Genomic DNA, 22,317 nt, shown 5'->3' with positions numbered 1-22,317 from the left:
TGTCACACACATGCTTCACTAACACAGATGCCACCTGCTGTGAGCAGATACTCAAGGCTGTGATGTCAGTATCAGATCTGAGACCTGTCAGTGAGATGATTGTGATCATTGTGATCATTGATTAGTCATCAGGACTAATTCACTCTGTACTGACTGATGTTGGCAGCATGAAGGACAGTGTGAATGTTAAATAAAGAGTCTAAAGACATTTCTAATCCATGGTCATGTTACACTATTCTCTGGCTGTATGGAAATCACAGGACCTTGAACTTTGTAGTGGAAAGTGTGTGTGTGTGTGTGTGTGTGTGTGTGTGTGTGTCTCTACACAGTATCCGCTAGCTAATGCAGCCTCATGTATCGGTGTTAACAACCTGTCCAATACCTGTGTTAGAATTAAAATTTACTCTGTAATGAAAATGTGAAAGTAAAACTATGTCATATATCCAACATGTGCCTCCTGTCGTTTATCACCACACACACACACACACACACGCACGCACACAGGAAGCAGCTAAGACACAGTGAAACCTGCCTGTGCACCATGAACCACGTCTGTCCACACGGACACGAGCTAAAATGCTATTTAACCACTTTATTTATTTAATTTATTTAATCTGTGCTTGATTCTTTTTCTGAGAACTTTTACACTGGAAACTGAATTGTTTTTTCTGCTCACAATCCTGCACCAAAGTCCCTAAAGAAAATCTGTGTTTTTGGCTCATGGTGACGGCGGAGCCGCTGCTCTCTTTGCTTGTGTGGTAAGTTTATGTCAGTTTAACTAATCACTAACTTTCTAAACTAAACTAAACAATATTAGAATTGATCCAGAACACATGGGACACATGTCATGACAGGACCAGGACCCCTGGCTCTGGGACCCTGGTGAGTGGCTCCAGGTCACATGAGTGTGACAAACGTGTCATTATGAAAAACTGTATTTCTGGATATTTGGTAACTGCTGCTGTTAAACAGTTAAGCAGGAAATGACATCACAAATAAGATGACTTACAACTGTAACTGTACTGTGTTTGGGCCGGGGTTAAGACCTGGTTTTAGGTTCAGCATTAGAATTGTGTGTAGGTTAGGTTTAACCTGTTTTAGCCGTCCCAAAAACTAAAAGTAAAGTAAGTAAGTACATTGTTATAGTGACTGAAATGATGTCGCCGTAGAAACGAGTGATTATTCTGAAAAAACACAGATTATTGTCATTAAGAGCTCAAACAGAGCCGGGTTTAGTTCAGTCTATCGTGGGTTTAGTTTAGTCCATCGTGGGTTTAGTTTAGTCCATCGTGGGTTTAGTTCAGTCTAGTTCAGTCCATCGTGGGTTTACAAGGTTTAGTCTAGCTCATCATGTAGTCTAATCTAGTTCAGTCCATTGTGGGTTTAGTTCAGTCCATTGTGGGTTTAGTTCAGTCTATCGGGTTTAGTTCAGCCCATCGTGGGTTTAGTTCAGTCCATCAGGGTTTAGTTCAGTCCATCCTGGGTTTAGTCTGGCCCTTAGTTCAGTCCATCATGGGTTTAGTTCAGTCTATCTATCGTGGGTTTAGTTCAGTCTAGTTCAGTCTATCGTGGGTTTAGTTCAGTCTAGTTCAGTCCATCATGGGTTTAGTTCAGTATTAGAACAGGAATCGTGTTTCATTCAGTTGTTCACGGACTGTTCATCACTTCATCTAGTGAGACCATAGAGGGCCACCATAGTCTGATGGTCTAGATTATTTTAGTTTAGTGTCATTTATTTTACAGTCATAATGTTTGTAGCCTCGTGCACGGTGAGGGTTACACAATTAGTTGTGACGGGTAAGGGGGCGTGGAATGCATTACGTCAGTGATTGTCCTCAGTAAGAATGCTGCGCATGAATGTGTGTGTGTGAGTGTGTGTGTGTGTGTGTGTTCTCCATCACTGTCAACACGGTCAGCGGACGTGTCCCTGCGCGCGCATGCGTATATCTGTGAGTGAGTGAGCGAGAAGGAGAGAGAGCACAGAACACCCGGCACTGATTGGCTGATGATGACATCATCTAGTCCAGGTCTATTGTGGGTAAAAGGATGAGCTCATCGAGAGACACACACACACACACACACACACGGACGGACGGAGCTGAAGACAGAAGGACACTGACTGAACACAGTGAGTACAACTGTTACTGCTGCTGCTGATGATGATGATGATGATGATGATGTTACTGCTGCTGCTGATGATGATGATGTGCTGCTGCTGCTGTTGCTGATGTTACTGCTGCTGCTGATGATGATGATGATGATGATGTTATCCTGCGCTGCTGTGTTGTTGTTGTTGTTGTTGTTGTTGTTGTTGTTGTTGTTGTTGTTGTTGTTGTTGATGATGATGATGATGATGATGATGATGATGATGTTGATGATGATGATGTTGATGATGATGATGTTGATGATGTTGTTTTTGTGCAGAAAATGGTTTGGTCCCGGGACACAGAGGCGGAGAAACCCCCGCTGTCCGTCATCCTGCCTCAGCTTTACCTGGGAGCAGAGAGAGACGTGACGCAGGTGAGGGAACACGCACACGCACACGCACACACGCACGCACGCACGCGCACACACACGCTCCTCTCAGTGTACACATTTACTTTATGATAACGAATTTTGAGTTTAACAGCTGCTTGTTTAGGTCAGGGGTCAGCAACCTTTGTGACATGGAGGCTTCTCATCTCTGTGTCTTTATCAACAATAACACAGTTATTGTTAAATTATCACACAATACGAAAACATTTCCAATATACCTGCACTTTTATTCCATTATTAGAGCGCATCTCAGTGCTGCATCTGCTCAAGCTTATTAATATTCTTATTAATATTCTTATTATTATTATTAATAATAATAATAATGTCCTTTGTATCAATCCAGTCGATCAGAGTAGCATCCACATCATGTCCATCAAAGCTGCGGGGCTTGATGAAGAAGAGAACGTGGCTCAGTACCGTTACAAATGGCGCTGTGAAGCCTCAGCTCACGCATGTACGTGGTTATTTCAGCGGAGGTGAACATGTCACCTGACAATACTGGTGAGATTGAGATTAATGTTGAGGTATATGAGAGACTGAACCATCGCTCACGCGCCAAACTGAGGAAGAGATTCTGTGCACGAGGTAGACTGGACCACCAGAACCAGACAGTGATTCTCCACATGTTACACACACACACACACACACACACACACGTTCATACGGGATTGTTTAGAAGAAAGCAGAACTTACAGATGAATCACAGAAAGTTTTGTTTGTAAGTAGCTGAAATGATTTGAAATGATTAATGATTAAAAGATAAATGAGTTTAGTTCTCCCTTTCACCCTTGTCTTTTTTACGTTTCCAACAAAAAACAATAAACAGACCGTTTTTTAAGTTTTTTTGTTGTCTGAATCAAAATCGAAAACCGAATTCAAATAACGCTGTTAAATAATATTAATTTAAATTATATATATATATGTATATATATATATATATATATATATATATGCATATGCATTAATATATATTAATATTAAATAATAAAGCTGTTAAACTCAAAATTCGTCATCATAAAGTAAATAATTATGAGGCGTCCGCTGTGTTCGCACGTGGCACGGCAGGAATGTGTACACTCATGTAGAATTGTACTTAACAGTCACGTGTGGTCTTCATGTCACGTATTTGAGGCGTAGTTCATCCGTCACGCACCCGTCACGCAGGCGTATACGCAACAACGCAGGGTCTGCGTGACGCCTACGTGACGTCACGCCCGTCTGTCAATTGAAAGTGAATGGAATTTACACGCGCACGTTAGAGGTTTGATGTCATCACAGAGTACACGCGTTTTTAGTGATGTGTGTGTGTGTGTGTGTGTGCGTGCGCGCGCAGGAGCGGCTGGCCTCTCTGGGTATCTCGTGCGTGCTGAGCGTGAGCCGCTGCAGTCCCGAGCCTTCGTTCCTGCCTCGCTCCAGATTTCTGCGCATTCCAATTGACGACTCTCTGTGTGACGATCTGTTGCCATGGATACCACAGGCTCTGCACTTCATCGGTTGGGATGCTCACACATCATTCCACACACACTAATACTACTTTTATACAAAGGCTTCACTCAGTTGATCAGTTTACACGTGTTTCTCACGTGACTGTTGTCACTCATGTCACATGGTATCAGATATATGACGTCAGATCAACGGTGACTAAATCAGATTAGAGTCAGCTGTGACTAAATCAGATTAGAAATCAGATTAGAGTCAGATGTGAATAAATCAGATTAGAGTTAGATGTGAATAAATCAGATTAGAGTCAGATGTGAATAAATCAGATTAGAGTCAGATGTGAATAAATCAGATTAGAAATCAGATTAGAGTCAGATGTGAATAAATCAGATTAGAATCAGATTAGATTAGAGTCAGATGTCAGAATTAGAATCAGATGAAGTCAGATTAGAATGAATTGTCAGATTAAGATCAGAGCAGATTAGAAATCAGATTGAATAAATCAGATTAGAGTCAGCTATTGAATAAATCGAATTAGAGTCTGTGAATAAATCCAGATTAGAGTCAGATGTGAATAAATCAGATTAGAGTGACAGATTTAGAGTCAGCTGCAGATTAGAGTTAGTGAACGAATTAGAGTTAGATATGAATAAATCAGATTAGAGTCAGATGTGAATAAATCAGATTAGAGTCAGCTGTGACTAAATCAGATTAGAGAATCGGATTAAATCAGTTAGGAATAAATCAGATTAGAGTCAGCTGTGAATAAATCAGATTAGAGTTAGAGTTAGATGAATAGAATCAGAATAAGTCAGCTGTGACTAAATCAGATTAGAAATCAGATTAGAGTCAGATTAGAGTCAGCTAAGATTAGAAATCAGATTAGAGTCAATGAATAAATCAGAATTAGAGTCGTTAGAGTGTGTGAATAAATCAGATTAGAGTCTGTGACTAAATCAGATTAGAAATCAGATTAGAGTTATAAATCAGATTAGAGTCAGATGTGAATAAATCATTAGCAGATTTGAGTCAGATGTGAATAAATCTTAGAGTTAGATAGAGAGATCAGAAGAGTCAGAGAGTTGATAAATCAGATTAGAGTTGATATCGGATTGAAAATCAGATCATCTGTTAGACTGTAAATCAGATTAGAGTCAGCTGTGACCCAGATGCAGAGTCAGATGTGAATCAGATTATCAGATTAGAGTCAGATGTGATAGATATCAGATTAAATCAGAGTCAGCTGTGACTAAATCAGATTAGAGTCAGCTGTGACTAAATCAGATTAGAAATCAGATTAGAGTCAGATGTGAATAAATCAGATTAGAGTTAGATGTGAATAAATCAGATTAGAGTCAGATGTGAATAAATCAGATTAGAGTCAGATTAGAGTCAGATGTGAATAAATCAGATTAGAGTCAGCTGTGAATAAATCAGATTAGAGTCAGCTGTGAATAAATCAGATTAAATTCACTAACAAATAATAAATGACTCTGTATGAAATCTGTGTAACCAGAATATACATTTGGACAATTGCATAATAAATGTTAAAAAGCTGTGAATGATGACTAACCCTAACTGTCCACATGTAAACAGACGCAGCCGTGTCGTCCGGAGCCTCAGTGCTGGTTCACTGTGCAGCAGGGATCTCCCGCTCCCCTGCACTGGCTGTTGCCTACATCATGTACAGTCTGGACCTGGACCTGGACCAGGCCTACAGGTACAGCTGTCCCACACTGTCACACCCATGACACTACAAGAGATTCTTTTCAACAAAGTAAAACAAGCCTGATCTTTGCCTTAAAAGAAAACTAGTCTTGGTAAGTGTTGTATGAGAAAAAATCAACGATTTAAAACTTACTTTAATGTGTGGAGCACAGAGAGATCAGAGATTGATCCGTTATCAAAATAGTTGGCGACTCGTTTAGTAACAGATTAATAATCGCTTCATCGCTGCAGCCAGGGAGGAAACATGAGTTGTTTTACAGACTGTTCCTTTAAAGAGTTCTAATACATGACGTGAGTGTTGTCATTGTGTGTGCGATTCATCAGATTTGTGAAAGAGCGTCGGCCCTCCATTTCCCCAAACTTCAACTTCCTGGGTCAGCTGCAGCACTTCCAGGCCACGCTGTGCCACAGCGCCTCCAGTGGCCACTCCGTCCTCCAGCAGCCGGACACTTGTCTGTCTTCCTCCGCTGACAGCGACGACCACTGTGGTCAGAAGATGAACCTTCAGGCTGAATCTCTCACTGGAAACACAACACACACACACAGCTTTCACAGCAGAGACGACACACAACACACACACAGACACACACGCGCTGATGGAAACCAGCACCTGTCAGTGTCAGGGAAACTTCAGACTCTTCATCTGACTCTTCATCAGCAGCAGGTTCAGACGCCGTACAAGGATCAGGCTCCGAGTCCCTGTGATCCTGTCAAACCTGCACCAAAGCCCACGCAACTACAACTCCCATCAGGCTCTGCTTCTCTGGCAGAGAAACGCAAAAGCCTCACTCTGTCTTTGACTCCTTTGGTAAGCAGCAGCAGCAGCAGCAGCAGCAGCGAGGCAGGAGGGAAAACCCACCACCACGGGTGGAGTTCCTCCTACCGCAGGTGCAGCAGAGACGAGGAGCAGGCGCAGGAGCAGCGGGCGCTGTCGCCTTTCAGCTGTACCCTCAACAAGCTGCTGGACTGGGGGGAGAGAGTTCTGCTGGGAGGACTGTTCCTCCCTCCTGTGCGGATGGGACAGGCCACCCTGCCGTACAGGTGCTGAGGCCGCTCCCCCGCCTGTACAGGTGCTGAGGCCGCTCCCCCGCTTGTTCAGGTGCTGAGGCCGCCCTGTACAGGTGCTGAGGGCCCCCGCTTGTTCAGGTGCTGAGGCACTCCCCGCTTGTTCAGGTGCTGAGGCCGCCCGTACAGGTGCTGAGGCCGCCACAGGTGCTGAGGCCGCCTGTACAGGTGCTACACAGTGCTGAGGCCGCTGTCACCCGCCTGTACAGGTGCTGAGGCCGCCCGCCTGTACAGGTGCTGAGGCTGCTGCAGGTGCGGTGTACAGGTGCTCAAAGGTGCTGAGGCTGTACAGGTGCTGAGGCCGCCCTGTACAGGTGCTGAGGCCGCTCCCCCGCCTGTACAGGTGCTGAGGCCGCTCCCCCGCCTGTACAGGTGCTGAGGCCGCTCCCCCGCCTGTACAGGTGCTGAGGCCGCTCCCCCACCTGTACAGGTGCAACTGTCTCATGATTCTAATCATAGGGTTGGTTTGATTAGTCTCAGCTGTAGAATGTGCACATCCTATATTAAAGATACCATGAGTCACATTTAGGAGGGTTTATTGGCAGACATTGAACATATGTTTGTATAAGTGTAACTTTAAGTATAATAATCCTTTAAAGACGCTGGGCAGAAACCCTAACCCTGTAAAACACATTGACAGCAGAAATAAATATGTTCAGAGCATTTAACTTTCTGTGTTCGTTGAAACTTAAGGTGTCGCCCGTTACTCACTAAAGTGTCTCTAGTTACATTCAGTGACATACGGTCTATGGCCGCATCAGTCTGAACACACCAGCCAACAACCTCATCATCATAATAATGATATACATGTGTATCTATGGGAAACTCATCAGCTGATCATGTTGACGACCTGATCCGTCCTCGTAGGCTGCTGGTGTCCTCTGTTCATTATAATCTACAGTCTCAATTCTTACACATTATACCTTTAAATAGACCTTGTTGTGCGGCCGAGCTGCTCAGAGAGGCTGCACGTGAGAATGTAACCAAATCCGTGGATTTTGGACATTATTCTGAGGATGTTAAAGAAACTTGTCCTGGAAACATTGATTTGAGGGAAACAGCTTTAGTTTAGAGAAATGCTTATTTCACAATCAGCTAGAACATAACAATGGAACCATCAGCGTTATATTCACACTGACCATCTGCGGCCCTGTAGGTTTGTGTGAGGGTTCCATGGTGGCCCCACCTGTGTTTGTGGGTCCACCTCGTACATGTAGTACGCAGGTACCCTGGAAAGGGGGCAAACGTGTCGCGCCGCCATGGGACCATGGACAAACCTGGTTGTCAACCTGAATATAACCACAATGAGTCCACATGAGAAAGAAGTGTCCAAACTCATGCATGAAGAACACATTTATGTCTGCAGTGACATAAGGGTTTGGTCTTCGGGACTCTTTTTCCTGGACCCCCCAAACTAAACTCCCTTGAAACACCCTTGAACACAGGTGCAATGAGACAAATGTTCTGTTAATCACTGAGAAGCATCTTTGATAATGTTAGAGATATTTTTCATCACCTCAGTCCTGCTTGATTTTAAGATTTTACTGAACACGTTAAAATCAGGACTCGTCCACTTTGGAACAACCTGCCTGGAGAGTTTTATTTACTCCTATATTTATTTCAATTTATAGAGTTATTTACATATTTTTGTACTTCTGTTTGACCCTTATCCTGACCCCTTTATATTGACAGTTATTATTATTTTACAGCTGTTTTTAAACCTTTGGTTTTCAATTGCTTTATTTATCTTTTATTAGCATTATTATTGTAATGTATTATTGTTCCTTTTGTTTGCTTCCGGTCTGTCGTCTTGTTTGGCTTTCATTAATCAGTGTTGACATTTTCACTGTCGTCTAAACTGAAGAACATACAGCTACAGTTCACTCATTCATCTGTTTGTCAACCAACCATGATGTTAACAGGTTGACCAATATGTATTTGTCCATGACCACTGCTATAAAATCAGGGTTTATGATATACAATGATTTTTCAAATAAGTTTTTATTATCTTATATTTATTATTATTATGTACTAATATAATAAAACAAATGGTGAACAAAATGTTCACGTTACATTGAAAGAAGTGCTTGGTTGCTTTCACATCCTGTTCGCGCCAGTGGCCAGTGTGACGTCACGGAGTCGCTGAATGACCAAATAAGGAGAGCGTAGTACGGGTATGGAAGTATGTTCATGTTTCCGAAGAAACACAAGAAACACAAGGAAAAGAAGAACTCAGGTGTGTTCCGAAGGTGATGTCGGTTTAACTGTTGTGTGTGTGTGTGTGTGTGCGCGCGCGTGTGTGTGTGTGTGCGTGTGTGTGTGTGTGAGAGGGGGGGTTGGGGGTTCTTGAAGAACCGAGAAGAGGAAGCAGTTCCGCCCTCAGAAGTAACAGCAGACCGTGGACGAGCTGGAAAGACCGAGGACAGAACACAAGTGAGTCCGCCTCAAACTTTTCGTGAGCGGGAGCTTTTGTGTCACGTGTGTCGCTGAGTGGAAACTTCTGGAAGCAAATTTCCCGCATGTGAAGAAGCAGAAGCCGAAAACGCAGCTCTCGCCGCTCTCGCCGCTCGCGCCTCCCTGACCGCGGACTCGGCTTCTCGGCGTCGGCTCGTCCAGACACTTGGGCCCAGTTTGAAGACAGTATGAGCGGAGACGAGGAGAGGTTCAAACTGGTGGTGGTCGGAGGAGGAGGGGTGGGCAAGAGCGCCCTCACCATTCAGTTCATTCAGGTACGGACAATGTTACTACGCCGTTAGAAAGATCGTATTCACGAGTGTGTCGGTTAGTCGAACAGCTTCTAACCCGCTCACAGTGAATCTGGGATTTTGACTCGAGACAATCCTGGCAGGTAACTTCCCGATCAGCAGAGGCGTTACTTTTGAGTTTGGGGGCCCAGCGCAAAAGGGTTGGGGAGTCCACAGAGCATCTCCAAATAAAACAATGCTGTAAAATACTTCCTCCTAAAAGGTATAATAATATCTTTGTATAGTTTTAATATGAATACATGGGCCTATGTCTGCGTCTTTTGGTCTATTATATCATGACATGAGACAAGATGTGGTCTTTGGTTACCTAGCAATACAAAGCTAAATGCAAATCAGTGAAGTATTCCTTTGAAAAAGCCAAAGAAAGTAAACAGGTAGTATCTGAAATGAAAGGTAATAGGTTATTGTAAGCATGTACTACACATCATAAACAGTAGATCTTTTATTTGACTGCATTTACAGTGTATTGTCGCTCCCTTGAGAAGCACAAAGATCTAAAAAAAAACCCAGAGAAATGACCTGTAAGTAGCTTGATACACAACACACAGCTATTGTTTACCAGACTTACAGAAATGTTGATGTGATTTAAATTGTGACATATATCTACACTGAATGCTATGAAAATGCACGTACACACGTACGCTCTGCTGCGACCACCCATCCAAACTAAATGGATGTTTATTTGCATCTGAGAGTTGTTCCATATGGACAAATCCAGTTTGTACTGGGATTTCCTTATCATCTCATGTATCTCAGACCACACCCACTGGGAGTGCTATAATATGGGGTTATGGAGAGTCATAGTTTGCACAGTGCCGAGCTCATTTCAAAACATAAATTACACACTTCCATGTTTGGAAGTACTAACATATGGATTACATAGTTTGAATATCTTATTAGGTATGTTAAGTGATAACATCATTGATATATAAATAAACTGTGGTGCCACCATCATAGTATTCTTTATCTTTCTTAGGAGGGTCAGATGTATTGCTGCAGCATATCATCAATTACTAAATCAATTGCCTGCTCATTTGGTAATCAGTTTTTATTGTTTGAGTGTTTATTTTAACAATTAAAAGAAGTTGGTTTTTTTAGCTTCTTAAAAATGAGTTTTTTTCCATTTCTTTGCTCCATATCACAAAGAAATCATTAAAACTGAATCCAATCAACATTTTTAGGACCAAACAACAATCATCGATTATTAAAATAAGCATTAGTTGCAGCCCTGGTTATATCAATGACTTCTCATCCCTCCAAACCAATTTTAATCTGTTGAATTAATGATCCTGTTGTAAAGTGTTCTAGGTTGAACAGAGTATGTAAATGCCTTAGTCTGAACATACTGAAGGAAGGCTAAACCATGTCACCATAGTCGGTAAGAAAGTAGCAGCTACTGTTAATGAACACATGTTCTAAAGCATGACCTCTGACTTATGCCAGAAAAGTTTATACTCACAGATTTCAGAGAATTACACAATTTTACACAAGAACATAGTTACAGTTTGAATAGGGTCTGAAGTTATTCATGTTCCCATACACCTTTAAAGGAGACATATTAGACCCTATTTCCCCCATTAAACTAGTTCCCTGGTGTCCTAATGAACATGTCAGTGACATGCTTTGGTCAAAATACCATAAGGATGAAGCATCATAGCAGTTCAATAACCCTGCTAAACCCGCCCCTTTCAGAACGCTCCCTTTATATGCAAATGAGACACAGGCAGAGAGTGGCGTCACAGGAAGAGACGTCCTACATAAGGATGGAGCCAAACACTGTCCAACTGTAAATCAGTTAAAAACACTTAGGGACAGCACCACTGAACCACCGCTGATCTCTGCATAAACTGCTGCTGTATGTGACTGTATCAGACTGAGTCATGGAGGACGTAGTGAACAAATATGTTTAATTAGGACGTGTCAGAATGGTCAGTTATGACCTCTATGTGACCTTTTCTTAACAATGTGTGTGTCTGTACGTCGCTGACTAAATACTGATGTGAAGCGGTGCGAACAAACGAACACACGTTTGCTGATTCGTGTTGACATAATACCGCTCTTCCTCCCTCGCCTGCACTCTTGCATTTTATAGGGACAGGGTGGAGCTAAGGTGGAGCTAAGGTGGAGCTCTCCAAGTAAACGTACTGGTGGGGCGGTAACATTCGCGGTGAAATGCACAGTGTTTTATGGCCTATACTTACACTAAGGGGGACCACGAAAACAGGACTGAGTATTCTTTTTCCACACTTTGGCGACTGGTAGGGCCTCCAGAGTCCCAAATATAAGCACTGAAATGGTTAAAAAGTGGATTTTGCATAATATGTCCGCTTTAATGCTTGTTTCTGCTCAAGGTGCTACAGCCGAGGGAAATACAAAGATAACAAAAATCAGAAGATTCAGGGCTCGGTTTCCTGTTACCAAATAAAATTAATCTGGAGCCACAAAGTCTATTTGAACCATTACATTTTAGATAATAACACAACATTTTATACAGATGTACTATACTGTAAATATGTAAATGTAATAATAGTTTATACTCTTATAAAGTGGACGCAGAATTATACAGACCTCGTGTGTCCATTGTTTGTGGAAAATGAATGAAATGAAATGTAACTCACTCATGTGTACGTCTTCATGTACACACTAAAGTATTGATCTCTGAAGAATTGGCGTTGACTTTTACGGAAGCGCGTTGCATTCATTCATTCATTCATTCATTCTTTTCTTTTCTGTTTTTCAGAGTATTTTTTCCATTTTTTTCGTGCTCATTTTTTTGCTTTACATAGGCCACCATGTTGATGTTACGTGGTGATTAACGCAGTGTGATGTGTTCCACAGTCCTACTTTGTGTCAGATTACGACCCCACCATCGAAGACTCCTACACCAAGATCTGCACTGTGGATGGAAAAGAGACCCGGATGGACAGTAAGGCTCATGAACAGTAACACAGTCTCAGAGTGTGATCACAGTGGGTGTGTGGTACGACACAGGCAGTGTGTTTGCTGTCTGGATGTTTCATTACCTTGTTAGGACTTGTCCTTGGCCAGCATCGCTGCACTGAGTCAGACAGTATGGTATTGGGTCACACTGCTGTTTTTTTCTGACCACACTGTAATATGTGAGTCATCAGATTAACTCAAAGTAAGTTGGTAAGTTAGTTTATAGCTGTGCAGGTTTGAATGTTGTGTGCTGCAGGAAAACATGGTGAAAAGCTGTTCCCTCACCATCAGACAGTTTTCTGAAGTTTGTGTCACTTTGTAATCACCTTACATCACAACACAAATGAGTGTGTGTGAGGTCATAATCTGTGTTATTTTGTGACTTCAGTGTGTGAGGTCATAATCTGTGTTATTTTGTGAATTCCTTCATGAATATTTTCTGTAGTGACACAGACTTACCGAACATGGAGAGCAAACAGTTTTTCTCTGTGTCGAGCAGAGGGCGTGTGTGTGTGCGCGTGCGTGTGCGTGTGTGCCAGTACCTGTCACACTGAACTTTCCCTTTGATGTTTCTCATATAACTGTTCATTCTGTGTATTTGTTTTCTTGTCTTAACTCATACTTGTGTGTGTGTGTGTGTGTGTGTGTGTGTCAGTCTTGGATACAGCAGGTCAGGAGGAATTTGGAGCAATGAGGGAGCAGTACATGCGCTCAGGAGAAGGTTTCCTCCTGGTGTTTGCACTTAACGACAGGGGAAGGTAACGTGTGTGTGTGTGTGTGTGTGTGTGTACACAGCTCTTATTTAGAAGAAGGAGACTTAATATTTTACATACAAATCAACACACGCTCTCCTTTCCTGTGACTCAGTTTGATATGAATCACCTCGTTGATGAAATCCTTTTCCATCACTCCTCCAATCTCTCAAAAGCTTCCACGAGGTTCAGAAATTCCACACCCAGATCTTGCGAGTGAAGGACCGCGACGACTTCCCCATGGTGCTGGTCGGAAACAAGGCTGACCTGGAACAGCAGAGAGTGGTCAGTCTATGAACTCCCACACACTTCGTGGTGCAGTTCCACAGAGATGTACTTATCTTTGACAGAGTCCATGAGCAGCAGCCATACTTTAGCAAACACAGCCACACATTTTGTTTTTTGAAGTTTTGGCGAGATTCTTATCGTTGGCACCAAGATAGCAATTAAAGGATCTGGCTTGATTGTCAATTGGAAGACATCTGCTAGAGTTTTGAAGATGGAATCCCTGTAAGTGGACGGTGAGGACAGCGAGGACAGTGAGGACAGTGAGGACAGTGAGTGTGCTCTCTAAAAATATTATGGAAAGTTTGACTTTTGAGAAGTGAAGAAGATGTAACACCTTCATTTGAATTATGGCTGGGTTAGGGTTAGGGTTAGGGTCGTCATTATTATTATTATTATTATTATTATATTATACATATATAATATATATTATATTATTATTATATTGTTGTATATATACACTTTGTTTCCACCTCTCCTCTATGCATTCCCTCAGTCTTTGAGAGAACATAAGGTAATAGCTATCGTTCTGATGGCTAAAACAAAGGGGGCAGCCCTGCCTTGTAGCTCCATGTAATGGGAAACAGGAAGATCTGAGGGAATGGGTTGTCACGGAAACAAGAGGGGAGAGACGTAGCAGCCTAAGCCAAGTTCTTAAGTTATGTCCAAGAGAAAGGAAAGAGAAAGTCCTATTCAATACGATCAAAGGCCTTTTCAGTGTGACCTGGGGGAGACGTGGACCAGACCAGCCTATGAAGGTTCTTAATAAACCCAAGTCTGGTCTGACGATATTATTGATGGGAGAATTTTCTGTAATCCGGTGTTTATGTTTAAAATTCCCTTTACCTTCCTTCACCAGAACCAGTTTTTTCATCAAAGATGTCAAGGAGTGAAACACAAAGGCGTTCAAAAATTCAACAGTGAAGGAAGGATTTGAACTTGTTGTTCATTCTAGTCGGTCAGTAAGAGTTTCTGTTATCATCTCCATCTTCAGTGGATCCTCTTGTTATACACGTCTGTTGAGGGTGATATTCTCAGGCAGATGTTTGAGATGAGAGTGAAATAATCTGCTTTCAGAGCCGAGAATACAATAGATGTTTATTGTCATCATCTCTGACCCTCGGTCTGTCCCAGGAAGGAAGCCCCAGGTAGCTTGTGAGGGAGGATGGTGTTAAATGCAGAGCTGTAATCCTGCTGCTGCAGGTGTGAGCGTGCAGTATGGAGTGCTGTTGTATACAAATGTGATTTTCTCCCAATTCCCCCAATTAATAACATGGCCTAGTGGAAAGGGAACTTTATCTGTGACCAGAGGGTTGCTGGTTCGAGGCTGGGGTACTGGGGGGCTGCATCCAGTTTACTCACGGTGTCTGTCCCAAACTCATTTTTTTAATCATCTTTTTCACGCTTCAAGCTGTTGTAACTGAATCAGCCTTTAATAATGCCTTATTGATCACGCTCTCACAAACACAGTGTGTTATTTATGATCGTCACTGACCTACAGACAGAAGTGACCGCGGTCGTGTGCTCTGTCCACAGATCTCCAGGGAGGACGCTCAGGCGTTTGCCAGAGAAAACAGGATCCACTACATGGAGGCGTCGGCTAAAAATCGCTACAATGTGGACGAAACCTTTTTAGAGTTGGTGCAAATTATCAGGTACAACTGTGATTTGTTTACTTTCTTCAGCTTGTTTCAGGCGTACCCCAATAACCTCTTTATATTTTTACATTTGACTCTTTCTTGCACTGGTTTGGTGTTTATCTTCTTTCTGAATCTTCACAAATCTTCTGGGCAACAGGTAACAAATGACAATAAATCAGTTTCTAGACATTTTACCTTTATATTCATGAGAAACGTCAGGGAAAGGTGTGAAGTTTAGGAAATGGCAGTTACAAATAAACTAGTTTGAATGGAAGTCCCCACTTTTAACCAGAGTAGATGCTCATTGGCCCCCAGGTCATTTGAGTTAGAGTTGTTCCGATTCAGATACCGGTATCGGAAATGCCTCCGATACTGCCGAAAATGTGGGCATCGGTATCGGCGAGTACTGGAGTCCATGCACCGATCCGATACCACGTCATTTATTAGAGCTCCGTTAGCTTTGACGCGGTTCGTCAGAGCTAACAGTTGTGCTGCGCTGTTTTAGAGGTGTGAAGAAGAACTGATCACCCGACACCTGTAGACAAGGAGCTAACGCTAGCTCATCATGTCGGCGGTTTGGCAGTATTTACCAGTTAACGTTGTTAGCTGCGCTAGCTCCGTTAGCACGCCTACAGTCAAACTGGAGCGGCGCGTTTATTAAACGAAAAGAGCAGCGCTACAACTAACCAGCGTACCTGTGTCCTGCGTATGTACGCCTCTGTTTTTAAAGTTTAGCGTTACTTCTGAGACTCATTTGAACAATCTGGAGTCAAGTAAAAATGATGTCACGCGCGTTTTTCCCGGTCAGTCGTCATGGAAACATGAAGCTCTGCCAGTGCTGCGGTGTTTGGACCAGAGTCAAAACAAACAGTACAAGCTGAAAAACTAAGAAAAAATAAATGTATTTGTTCATGTTTTACAGAGAGTTTAACCTGAGCCAAGTGGAGTGGCTCAGTGGTTAAGACCCTGTGTGCCAAAGACATCATGGTCGCAATGGTCACAAGTTCGACTCCACCCCTGTCTGATTGTACTCAATAGTCCATTGGTACCCATTGTCGCTTTGGATAAAAAAGCATCTGCTAAATGACATTTAGCAGAGTGACGGTGACTGACAGACCTGATCTATATCCTTATACAAGCAGAAGCACAAAATCTAATAATTTTATCCTCCACATGGAGTCAATCCCAGCTGACATAGAGTGAAGGGTGTGGTTCATCCTGCGTCCATCGCAGGGCAAAATGTGCTATTGAGGGGCCGTCCACATGGATGACATTATTATTATTATCAACAACAACAATAATAATAATAATAATAACATTCTTCATAATCAAATATCATTAGAAGCGCAACATAATTAATAATGGAGGAATCACTCTGATCTTCTCAGTTGAAGTAAACGAACCGAGCTCCGTGAAGACGTAATCTGTTTTCTGTTTAATCTCACACATATTTAAAAATATAAGTATCTCACAATAACACATATCTTCTATTCAAGTATTTATTAGTGTGTGTGTGTGTGTGTGTGTGTGAGAGAGTGAGTGAACGTTTCAGGGAGCATCCATCCAGCAGGTCATTGTTCTTTTTTTTTTTTTTATGTTGCTGTCAGCATTAATAATCATTGATTATTGATTGAATTTATTTTTACACTGTGATGTCATTTGAAACACTTTCTGGTTGTCCATCATTCTCCTATAGACTTTGAGTTTTTTATTCTCCCGTCAAGTTGTTTTCTTTTTTATATATGAATCACAAACTTTGCATAGAAAGTGGCGTTCACTTAAACCAGGTTTCTACAACTCTCAGTCGTCCCACAATAGTGTTGATAAACCGAGGAAATGATGAGTTCTTCTGTTTGTTTCATCTACAGGATGTTTCAGGAGATGGAGTGTCCTCCTCCCCCAGCTCATCATACAGGGAAACAGAAGAGTGGAGGATGTCCCTGCGTCCTCCTCTAAGCAGTTCCACCGTGGACCTCATCCCTCTGCAGCTTCTCGGAGATCAGGTGCATGATTAGCACCACAACCACAAGATTTAACAAGTGTATTTAGTTTTTTAATGAGAGGATCAAAGACTGTGGGGCTGACTTCCTGCGGCGTGTGACACACAGGAAGTCAGAAGGATTTTTACGAGGGATGTAACAATATCAGTTTCATCTGTGACAGTGAAACCTCCGCGTCCTGAAACTGGAGCAAATTTAAGGGAAGTGTGAACTGCACGAGTCCTCGTCCCATTCATCGTTTGCACACACACACACACACACACACACACACACACAGGAGCAGTGGGCAGCACTTATCTGCACCCAGGACGCACTAGGGGATTGGGTGCCTTGCCCCTGGCCCGTCCTGGGATTTGAACCTGCGACCCCTTGGTTACAAGCCTAATTTTCAAATCCATTAGTGTGAAAATAACAGATGCCAGTATTAGTGAGCAAAGTATGAATGTAGAGAGAGAGAGAAGAACAGCTTTTGAATCATATTTAACATTTCTGTAGAACTCTGTGTTTCTATTCAAATGATTCATTTTAATGACATCAACAGCTTTATGGTCATCGAGGTGTGGAAGGAAATATTTGTATTTTTCATTTTTTAACTTCACGACGAACAACATTTGCCGCTGAAGAACAGACAGAACCAAACAAACATTCCCATGATCCCTCACTTCTTCCTGAAATCATCAAACTAGGTCCTTTTTTGTTGTGTCCACATTAGTGAAACCTTATATATACATTTTTTACAGAGTCATTCTGATCTATAGTGAAATGAACATAATATTTTCCGTAGTCATGTTGCTGCAGGTGTCGATATATTCACTTCTCATTTGTGCAAAATAAAATAAGCCTTTTCTGTTGTAGTCATCTCTGGGATCTTTGTTTCACAAGCCTGCGTCCCCAAAACTATATTTTAAATAAAGTGTAAGATTCTGATATTGTTACATCACCAGAGCCCACAAACATTATGTCTAGTAAAAAAAGATCTTCTTGGTTTGAGAGGATATTGTATCCTGCAGGTAGTGATGTCACCACCCCTTTTATTTTCAATACGTTATTCGAGTTTTGTGGTACAATGAGAGCGAGCAGAACCTCTGTCATACTACCTGCATACCTGCAGAGGGCAGCAGCGCTCAGAGGTTTCTCATCTGAGCTCCTCCCCACTCTGTCACAGAGTGAATCACAGCTGGATGAAGGCGGTCATCGCCGCGGTCACTCCCACATGAATCATCTTTTCATTCTTCATTCTCTGACTCTGTTCATGAGCTGCTTGGTTTTTTACAAGTATCTGTAAATATAGAATATTTTGTTTACTGTTGTACGCCAAAGAAGTATACATGTAATACTTATATACATGTAATACTTAGTACACTGTCACTTTTAAGCTGTTAACATCTGTATATTATTATTATTTTTATTTTTTTTCAAAGTTGTTAGCAAGCATAGTCCGTACTGAAGTCACTTTGAACTCCACACCCGGTCTGTTCTTCATCTTGCACCACAGACACTTGATTTCACATGTTCCAGACAGTGGTCAGAACATCATGATGTGTCAGTGCCTCATACACACTCATCACTGATGACACATGACCATGTGTCAGTGCCTCATACACACACACATTCATCACTGATGACACATGACGATGTGTCAGTGCCTCATACACACACACATTCATCACTGATGACACATGACGATGTGTCAGTGCCTCATACACACACACACACACACACACACACTCACATTCATCACTGATGACACATGACCGTGTACCACACACACACACTCACACATTCATCACTGATGACACATGACGATGTGTCAGTGCCTCATACACACACACACACATCACTGATGACACATGGCCATGTGTCAGTGCCTCATACACACACACACACTCATCACTGATGACACATGATGTGTCAGTGCCTCATACACACACACACACATCATCACTGATGACACATGACGATGTGTCGTGCCTCATATACACACACACACTCATCACTGATGACACATGCGATGTGTCAGTGCCTCATATACACACACACACTCATCACTGATGACACATGACGATGTGTCAGTGCCTCATACACACACACACACACACACACACTCATCACTGATGACACATGACGATGTGTCAGTGCCTCACACACACACACTCATCACTGATGAAACATGACCATGTGTCAGTGCCTCATACACACACACACACATTCATCACTGATGACACATGATGGTCATTTTATAACATTGTCTCGTGACTCGGTGTGTATGAACCACCATGTTAGCAGCCTAAGATGCAGCAAAAAATGAATGGGACCAGTGCTGAATTTGCACTTAGCATAACATAAGGTAGCATAACATTAGCATTAGCAAGGGGCAGTGTAATGTAAATGATTGCTGTGCAGACGAGCTACATCATAACCATGAAATCCGTTGACTTGTTTTCTTTGTTGACATTTGTGAGTCTTTGCTTACGTTTCTCAGACGTGACATTTTAACAGGTACGTGATCAGGTGTAGCCTCGAACTGACCTGATGAGATAAATGATAAGTGGCCTAATACCTTTTAAGGTGGACCAAAACATTGGTTTTAATTTGAGTGATAGCAAGTTTTGATTATCCAATAGTGTGTGTGATTGGGATTTTCTACACTTAATATGCACAAATATCATTTTAAAAACCTCTAAGCAGAGGTGCCCCCATGTGATCGCTGGTGCCCGCCTGTGGGGGCTTGGGCCCCAGGTTGGGAAGCAAGAGTGTAACATATATATATATATATATATATACATATATATATACTGTATATGCCTGTAGTGGTGAACAGCGTCCTTTCCTGTCAGAGGTCGTTACCATGGTTGCGTGACGTCACATATCAAAGCTCTATTAATACATTTCGTACATGTAGCACCTTTTAGTTCGGGGCTCCTCACTAAGGTAGCAGAACACACAGTGTGTGTGTGTGTGTGTGTGTGTTAGCAGGGTTACTACTGAAACAATGTCCATGAATTTTGTAGAGGGGTGGAGTATGATTGAGTTTGGGGGAGGGATTAAGTGCTGGCAGTGGTGTGTGATATTGTGTAATACTTAGTTTAGTTCTCTTTCTATCCAAATATCTTTCAACGTGACACCATTGATGTGCTGCATACAGTATGTTCTGTAACATGTAAACATGAATAAAACATTTATCTGAACATTTGAGTCTTTTCACTTTTGTGGGCTGTTGTTATTTTTGTCTCCACCTAGATTTTCTTGACTCAGATTCTGGTCCAGTAACAAAATGTTATATCATGATGGAAAACCATGATACAATTTGAAGATAATATCGCTCTCCCTGCCTGAATCAGACTTGAAGCTCATGTGACCCAGAGGTCATTTGAGTTTGAGACCCCTGCCCTATATTCTGGGAGGAGTTAAGTTAGGGCTAACTGAATCTAAATGAATCGTGATTACAAGTTTGCTTTTCTTCTAATGACTAAATGAATGAGTAATCAGACTTCAGACAGGTGGTGAGGATAGGGGAGTCCACATCTGCTTCACTGATCCTCAACACTGGCACCCACACAAGGCTGCGTGCTCAGCCCTGTTGTCTTCACCCTCTTCAACCATGACTGCTGTGCCATCCACCTCACAAAGATGGTTGTGAAGTTTGCAGATGACGCCACCATTGGTCTCATTTCCAACACTAGACCCACTACAGAGGAGAGGTCCAGAACCTGGAAAAAAACCCTCGGGGGCCAAGAGCAATGGAGAAAGAGCAAAATTCGAGGCTCCCTCATTGGTTGCTCAGCTGACATCGCAGCACGGTGCATCATGGGCAATATTGCATTCAGGTCCCTCTGGAAAATCTGGATCCACAGATCAAACATTCCACTAGAAGCATCAATTATGCTTTACAACTGCAACAGCTAGGCAGCTCCACAGACGGCCACAGACACGCCTGAAAACAGCATGATCTCAAATACAGCTCTGTATAAGCTGTCAACAACATGTATGTAACACATGCCGGGTCCATGTTTGGCCACATTCTAACAATGACAACCAAAAACAAGCATTGGACTTTTCCTTGATGGAGTCCAATATGTACAAGTCCTGAAAATTTACTGAGCATTCTGAGGACAGACCTCAGACAGAGGACTAGGACCGTCACGGTCTGAAGCTAAGGAAGCTCACTAAGAACATGATGCAGTGGAGATGGTTGAAGAAAGACCACTGCAGCAGCAGAACACAGTGGATGAGAGTGGGGAGCTGTTGAGATGTTGGCCTATTTTCTGGTTTACACTCCAGAGCAGAAGGGGGCGGTAGTGCACCTATAGATGGAAGCTAACCGCAGTAAAACAATAAGAAGAAGAAGAAACGTGGTCATACCCTCAAGGAACCTATCGATACAAGAGTGAATTGAAACTCATGATCAAATAATTAGGAACATGTTAAGTAGTTTTATAACTCGAGATTCTCTCAACCTGTTTATCTTCAAGTCTAATTCACGTGTTCATCACATTTATCAGTAACTTTATAAACAGTTAGTGATGATGAGACAAGCAGCCTCCCCGGGAATCAGTGGAGAAGTGACCGCAGGTGTTAGTGCGTCACACCGTCACACCGTCACCCGGGACTGAAGCGACAAAGTGAGCATGTCAGTCTGCTCAACGACTCCACACAGTGTTCTGCCCTCTGGTTAAAGTGATGATTATTCAGTTTAAAAGCGATCATGTTATATTCTTTTCATTATTACATGAAGACATGAAGATATTTTCAAGGCTCGTGAGAGATTACGCTGTGCATTATGGGTAAAGGTGATGTGAACAAACATGAAGGTTTTTCTTCTTGACACCGTCGAAAGCAATGTCTGTAAGTTTAGTATGTTTAACACCTAAAAGTACACGTTTAAGCGTCTTTGATTCATTATCTGTACCTGTATCTGATTGATAGCAGCTAACGGACTTAGCTAGCATTCATGCTAATCTAGTGACGTTTCAGGCTAACGATTGACTGTTTTAGCATGCTAATAGCACCAAGCTTTGTGTTACCATATTAACGCGTCAATGTCGTTTATATTGGCATACAATATTAGCGCTTATTGTTATCTTAATGAGTAGCACGTTAATGTTTTCATAGATGACAGCGGCGCTGTCCTCGAGACGCCACATGACCGCGCTTTGGTGTGTCGCTC

The 22,317-nt window shown here is 42.3% G+C and overlaps 3 protein-coding genes across 7 annotated transcripts in view; all 3 read left to right on the top strand.

Moving 5' to 3' along the window:
- Positions 1 to 2,045: 2,045 nt before the first annotated feature.
- Positions 2,046 to 7,436, top strand: si:ch211-195b15.8 (tyrosine-protein phosphatase vhp-1). 5 transcript variants are annotated; one of them, XR_006362316.1, is made up of 7 exons: positions 2,046 to 2,128; positions 2,425 to 2,520; positions 3,869 to 4,028; positions 5,572 to 5,695; positions 6,028 to 6,744; positions 7,083 to 7,140; positions 7,199 to 7,436. XR_006362316.1 is itself a non-coding variant. In XM_044051528.1 (6 exons), exons 2-6 carry the CDS (start codon positions 2,428 to 2,430, stop codon positions 7,087 to 7,089), a joined length of 1,101 nt encoding a protein of 366 aa, XP_043907463.1. In that variant the 5' UTR covers positions 2,046 to 2,128; positions 2,425 to 2,427; the 3' UTR covers positions 7,090 to 7,436. The 5 variants fall into 5 exon arrangements, 2 of the variants coding, with proteins under 2 accessions (XP_043907463.1, XP_043907462.1); XR_006362315.1 differs by having other exon boundaries at positions 6,028 to 6,802; XR_006362314.1 differs by having other exon boundaries at positions 6,028 to 6,802; positions 7,083 to 7,436.
- Positions 7,437 to 9,083: 1,647 nt separating this feature from the next.
- Positions 9,084 to 18,004, top strand: rras (RAS related). The gene is made up of 6 exons (XM_044051529.1): positions 9,084 to 9,497; positions 12,372 to 12,459; positions 13,129 to 13,231; positions 13,402 to 13,510; positions 15,047 to 15,165; positions 17,019 to 18,004. The coding sequence occupies exons 1-6, from the start codon at positions 9,411 to 9,413 to the stop codon at positions 17,104 to 17,106; spliced, it is 594 nt and encodes a 197-aa protein (XP_043907464.1). The 5' UTR covers positions 9,084 to 9,410; the 3' UTR covers positions 17,107 to 18,004.
- Positions 18,005 to 21,761: 3,757 nt separating this feature from the next.
- prrg2 (proline rich Gla (G-carboxyglutamic acid) 2) overlaps positions 21,762 to 22,317 on the top strand; it is a 10,590-nt gene continuing 10,034 nt past the window's right edge. The window contains exon 1 of the mRNA XM_044050005.1: positions 21,762 to 21,995. Coding sequence (XP_043905940.1) covers positions 21,990 to 21,995 — 6 coding nt within the window. The 5' untranslated portion in view covers positions 21,762 to 21,989. The remainder of the gene's footprint in view (positions 21,996 to 22,317) is intronic.

The sequence above is a fragment of the Solea senegalensis genome, linkage group LG19 (genome assembly GCF_019176455.1).
Source record: "Solea senegalensis isolate Sse05_10M linkage group LG19, IFAPA_SoseM_1, whole genome shotgun sequence".
Taxonomy (NCBI): domain Eukaryota; kingdom Metazoa; phylum Chordata; class Actinopteri; order Pleuronectiformes; family Soleidae; genus Solea; species Solea senegalensis.
Note: the sequence above shows the minus strand (reverse complement) of the source record. Positions and strands in the feature narration are given on the sequence as shown.

Excerpts from the sequence above, each read along its gene's own strand:
- si:ch211-195b15.8 (XM_044051528.1), top strand. The coding sequence starts at position 2,428 with ATGGTTTGGTCCCGGGACACAGAGGCGGAGAAACCCCCGCTGTCCGTC. Across the intron at positions 2,521-3,868 it reads CAGAGAGAGACGTGACGCAG|GAGCGGCTGGCCTCTCTGGG; the intron begins GTGAGGGAACAC and ends GTGCGCGCGCAG. Across the intron at positions 5,696-6,027 it reads GACCTGGACCAGGCCTACAG|ATTTGTGAAAGAGCGTCGGC; the intron begins GTACAGCTGTCC and ends GCGATTCATCAG.
- rras (XM_044051529.1), top strand. The coding sequence starts at position 9,411 with ATGAGCGGAGACGAGGAGAGGTTCAAACTGGTGGTGGTCGGAGGAGGA. Across the intron at positions 9,498-12,371 it reads TCACCATTCAGTTCATTCAG|TCCTACTTTGTGTCAGATTA; the intron begins GTACGGACAATG and ends TGTGTTCCACAG. Across the intron at positions 15,166-17,018 it reads GAGTTGGTGCAAATTATCAG|GATGTTTCAGGAGATGGAGT; the intron begins GTACAACTGTGA and ends TTTCATCTACAG.